This window comes from Camelina sativa, chromosome 9 (assembly GCF_000633955.1).
Source record: "Camelina sativa cultivar DH55 chromosome 9, Cs, whole genome shotgun sequence".
In the NCBI taxonomy this organism is placed as follows: Eukaryota; Viridiplantae; Streptophyta; class Magnoliopsida; order Brassicales; family Brassicaceae; genus Camelina; species Camelina sativa.
The window spans coordinates 6,887,250-6,892,263 of record NC_025693.1 but is presented as its reverse complement, the minus strand read 5'-3'; the positions used below and the strand labels follow the sequence as shown (position 1 = coordinate 6,892,263).

The 5,014-nt window shown below is 31.6% G+C and overlaps 2 protein-coding genes across 4 annotated transcripts in view; both read right to left on the bottom strand.

The window, feature by feature from the left end:
- Positions 1–3,059, bottom strand: LOC104710657 (WAT1-related protein At3g28100-like). Of its 2 annotated transcripts, none has more exons than XM_010427293.2 (7): positions 2,769–3,059; positions 2,608–2,673; positions 2,368–2,481; positions 1,008–1,254; positions 630–791; positions 397–545; positions 1–310 (listed from the first exon to the last, which is right to left on the bottom strand). In XM_010427293.2, exons 1-7 carry the CDS (start codon positions 2,963–2,965, stop codon positions 169–171), a joined length of 1,077 nt encoding a protein of 358 aa, XP_010425595.1. In that variant the 5' UTR covers positions 2,966–3,059; the 3' UTR covers positions 1–168. The 2 variants fall into 2 exon arrangements, with proteins under 2 accessions (XP_010425595.1, XP_019085716.1); XM_019230171.1 differs by having other exon boundaries at positions 2,368–2,461; positions 2,769–2,793.
- LOC104710655 (WAT1-related protein At3g28070) overlaps positions 3,683–5,014 on the bottom strand; it is a 4,283-nt gene continuing 2,951 nt past the window's right edge. Inside the window, exons 4-7 of one of the 2 annotated variants that reach the window (XM_010427291.1) lie at positions 4,585–4,828; positions 4,295–4,456; positions 4,054–4,202; positions 3,683–3,960 (exon numbers count right to left, since the gene is read on the bottom strand). In XM_010427291.1, the coding sequence (XP_010425593.1) occupies positions 3,825–3,960; positions 4,054–4,202; positions 4,295–4,456; positions 4,585–4,828 (691 nt within the window). In that variant the 3' untranslated portion in view covers positions 3,683–3,824. The remainder of the gene's footprint in view (positions 3,961–4,053; positions 4,203–4,294; positions 4,457–4,584; positions 4,829–5,014) is intronic. The other variant, XM_010427292.1, reaches the window with a different exon arrangement.

Genomic DNA, 5,014 nt, shown 5'->3' with positions numbered 1-5,014 from the left:
GATCTTGAGAGTCTTAGTCCATGATTTAAACAATTAGATAGTAAGTTTTCAAGTTTATATACAAAGCAATATGTAATGTAAGTACTAGTATGCATGTATATGTAAACATTACCCAAAATTGTAACTAAGAGTATGTAAATTCCTCTTTCGTTCTAATTTATTTTTAATTTAAATTTGGTCACTATAGCCGTTCACTAGAAGAGGGGTTTTCTCTTTTTCTGAAGATGATAACAACTGATCCTTATCTTCGTTTGCTTTGCCCCACATCACAGCGTAAAACCCCAACGTTATTAGAATTCCTCCGATCAAACTGTAAAACGAAGCAAAAAATAGAAAAAAAAAAATGTTTTGTTTGTAAATTTGTAGATGAAGATTGAAGACTATTGATTCACATACCATCCGAGATAGAGAGAATCGTTGAGAAAAACCGCGCTCATAACCACTGCTATTAAGATTGACAATGGCTTAAATATCGCCAAGTACAAAGGTCCTTTGTGTCGTACTGTCCACGAATGAATCACATAGTATACTGAAGTAATTATAGCCTGAAATAATTTATAAAAGACTATATTAAGATCACAACGAAAGAATTTTGGTAAAATTTATATTTTTTTTAATATATAACCTACCATAGTTACAATTGTTATCAAAGTAATATTGAAATGAATGATCCAAACGCCTGGATTGTGCTTTTCAACTACTAATCCAATTGTCGTGGTCACGATTGAAACACATACAGTGTAGAGGAAGGAGACTGTGAATGCTGCTGGGTATTCACTCATTATTTGTGCCTGTCCGACATCATTATGTAGAATAAATTATTGGAACAAAACTACGACTATATCTAGTTCCAGCTTTTATTGAAATAGGACAATCTAAGAGAATTTGATTTAATATTATTAAAGTCTCCAACCATGTAAACCAATGTTCATATGTACATGTAAGTTGTTCCCCACTTAAACATCAGGTTTTGAGATTATTAAATAAGAGTCAAGAAAAAGTGGTACCTGGAGAATGAAAGAAACTGAAACGAAGATGTCTCTTATGGTTAGAAGAGCACCACCGATGAGCCAATCAGATTTTGAAGATGACAACGATGGATAAAACTGACGGAAGTTTACATACGGCAGAGAAGATGCGACAAAGACACGTGGACCATGGTAAAGAACCACCACAAGTGCGCCTATTAGTGACAATATAGTCCCCATCACTTTCGCTAAACTGCTCCTTTCTTTGAATGATACTTTTTCCATCCTTTTATTATAAAAATTGTGTTACATTAATCCAAAAAGAAAAAGAAAGGCATATGAAATACTCAAAGGAAGTTGAATAATGCAAAGTGCTGTTTTTGAAAAATAATGGAGTTTATGCTATAATTTTCCAAAACTTATTTTAGTGTTATTTTAGAATATTTATCTTTAGTAAAAAGTCTTGGTTAGCAAAATATATTATTGAATATGGTGAAGTAAAACCTAATTAATATGATCCAAGTTTGTCAATACTTGGGTTCACCCCTAGGGGTGAACCTCTCCATTCACCCCCTTATAAGATAAGGAAATAAAATCTGTATATATTATTATAAAATTAAAAAAATTTAAACCGCTCTTTAATAAACCCAAACCAACATATATAAAATCTAAACCCTAACCATCTCATTTGTGAACCCAAACCGATATATAATTTCGTTCTACTTGTAAAATCTAAACCCTAACCATCTCATTTGTGAACCCAAACCGACATATAATTTTGTTCTAATCGTGAAATCTAAACCCTAACATCTCATTTGTGAACCCAAACCGACATATAATTTTGTTCTACTTGTAAAATCTAAACCTTAACCATCTCATTTGTACCCAAACCGACATATAATTTCATTCTAATTGTAAAATCTAAACCCTAACCACCTCATTTGTAAAACCAAACCGACATATAATTTCGTTTTAGTTGTAAAATCTAAACCCTAACCAATTCATTTGTAAACCCAAACCGACATATAATTTTATTCTAATTTTAAAAATCTAAACCTAGCTAATATTTAAATTTCCTTAATTAAAAGTATACAAAATTTGTTTCCTTAATTTGATTTGTTTTTTAATTTAATTTTGATTTATTTTTTAAATGAAATATTAGATGGAAGATTATGATTGGCTGAGAGAAGAAGGGGTGAATGGAGAGGTTCACCCCTAGGGGTGAACCTAAGTATTTTTCTTATTTTTTTGCTTTATATAGCCAAATTAAGCCGGAAAAAGATATGTTACTATATCAACACGTGAACATTTTATAAAATATAGTAAGAAAAGTGTTACTATAGTCTGTTCTAAAACTAATCTTAAATATGCAAATATTAGGGAAAAAAAAAAGTCAAACCTGAAGATAATGGCGAGGATAAAGGTAAGAGCAGGAGTGATATTACTAATGGCGGAGGCTAAGGTTGGGTTGCTGTATTTGATGCCTATGTATCCTGTGATCACATACATAGATCTGTTCTTTTTTTTCAGCCAAAAATCATACATTATATTGCCCAAAAAAAATCAGATATTAGCAACACTTGAAAATAATTCCATAATTTTAAAATTTGAAAAAAAAATAGAGTTATTTGAATATTACCCTAGTAATCCAAGAAGTCCTATTTTACAAAGTATTGAGAAACTTAGTGGAGGAAGTGATCTTAATCTGTTAAAAAAAAAAACAGAAACAAACACCATAAATGAAGTCAATCGAAAAAAATTGGGTGTGAAACGGTTTTAAAGAATAAAGTTATTAGAAACCTGTTGGAGAAGATAAAAGAAGGCAGAAGAAGGAGAGAAGCTAGAAGATAAGAATAGCCGAGGAAAGCATAAACGTTAAGTCCCTTTGAAGTTGCTACTTTGAACAGAGTACTTATTCCGACCACGCTGGTTTCGACCGCCAGCATTGCCGTCAAGAACACGGCCTCTCTCTGCCAGAGACTAACTGTTTCTGCCATTATTGGAAATTATAGAAAGTTTGGTGTGGTCTGTGAGTCTTCAATTTGTTATCCCTCTTGTTGCTTTCTTGATGTTACAAATATTATATAACGAAGTGATGTTGGGTTCAATAATTATTATTCTTTTCTTGACTATTATAGTATTTAATCTCCTAGTCTTTATTTTTTTTCAAGTATACTATACAAAGGTCCTTTTGAAAAGGACAACTATAGACTATAGGCAATATGTCCAGTGGCGGATCCAGCCAATGTTTGGATCAGGTGCGAAAATAACAAAAGTTAGTTTTGGAGGGGATGAACAAAAGTTAGTTTTGGAGGGGATTTACCTCTTGAATTGTGTGGTGCATCCATTACCACTAGACCATTTATATAAACAATGTTAATGCAAAATCAAACAAGTTTTATATTTTTTCTGGTGCAGTTGCACCCCTCCAACCTATGTGGGTCTGCCCCTGAATATGTCTATATGTTTGTACTATAGACTATATCCTAGTCTGTACTATAGACTATATGTTTTGTTTGTAAACGATTTCCCTCCAAAAAAAAAAAAACTATAGGCAATATGCAAGTTCGTATCATATATTTGAGACTTATCTCAAAGCTGACAAATAATAATTACAGAAAAGGAGCCAAACTTAAGTAAAATATGTTAACTCGTTTAATNTTTTTTTTTTTTTTTTTTTTTTTTTTTTTTTTTTTTTTTTTTTTTTTTTTTTATGAATGTTGGAATACAAGGAAAAATAATAATCTAAAAGATACATAGTATCTGTTTTTCCAACTACTAGGTTCATAGAGACTTAAAACCATTTTATAAATATGGTATTTGTTAACTAATAGTAGTCTATTTTTTATTTTATTTCTAAACTTGGTCGTTCTTGCGGTTCAATAGAAGAGGGGTTTTCTCTGAAAATGAAAACAACTGGTTCTTTTCTTCGTTTGCTTTGCCCCACATCACAGCGTAAAAACCTAACGTTATCAAAATCCCTCCAATCAAACTGCAAAATGAACCACAAAATGGAAGATGAGTACATGTTTTTTTGTTTATAGATATGTACATGTACGTATGAAAACTATATTGATTCATGTACCATCCAAGATAGAGAGAATCGTTGAGAAAGATGAAGCCCATAACCACTGCTATTAAAATAGACAAAGGCTTAAATATTGCTAAGTATACTGGTCCTTTGTGTCGCACTGTCCATGAATGAATCACATAGTATACTGATGTTATTATTGCCTGAAATATTTTATAAAGAAAACTATGTTAAAAGAAAAGAAAAAAGGTGTATTTTGATGTAAGAAAAAAATTATAAAATGTATATAACATACCATAGTTACAATTGTTATCAAAGTAATATCGAAATGAATGATCCAAACGCTTGGATTGTTCTTTTCGACTACTAGTCCAATCGTCGTGGTCACGAATGAAACACATAGAGTGTACAGAAAGGAGACTGTGAATGCTGCTGGATATTCACTCATTATATGCGCCTGTCCGAAAATCATTTTAATTATAAATAAACATTGGAATGAAATTGATGTTTAATATATTAAGATATCAACTCTCTATATAATTTATACCTCGTTATTAATTAACGACTTAACAACAAAAATGCTACCTGTAGAATGAAGGAAACAGAAACGAAGATGCCTTGTATTGTAAAAAGGGCTCCTCCGATGAGCCAATCAGAGTTTGAAGATGACAACGATGGAGAAATACGGAAGTTTACATACGGCAGAGAAGATGCGACAAAAACATGTGGACCGTGGTAGAAGATCACTACAAGTGCGCCTGTTAATGACAGTATTGTCCCCATCACTTTGGCTACACTACTCCTTTCTTTGAATGATACTTTTTCCATCCTTTATTCACAAATTGACATCTAATGTGTTTACGTTTTATTCCATAAGATATGACTAGAGAAACACCAATTAGTACACGTTTATTATATTCATGCAAACGTCCTGGTTAGATTTGGACCACACGATATTGTGCGATAGTAACAAGCTTGTTTCATATCATTTTTTTTTTTTTTTTTTTTTTTTTTT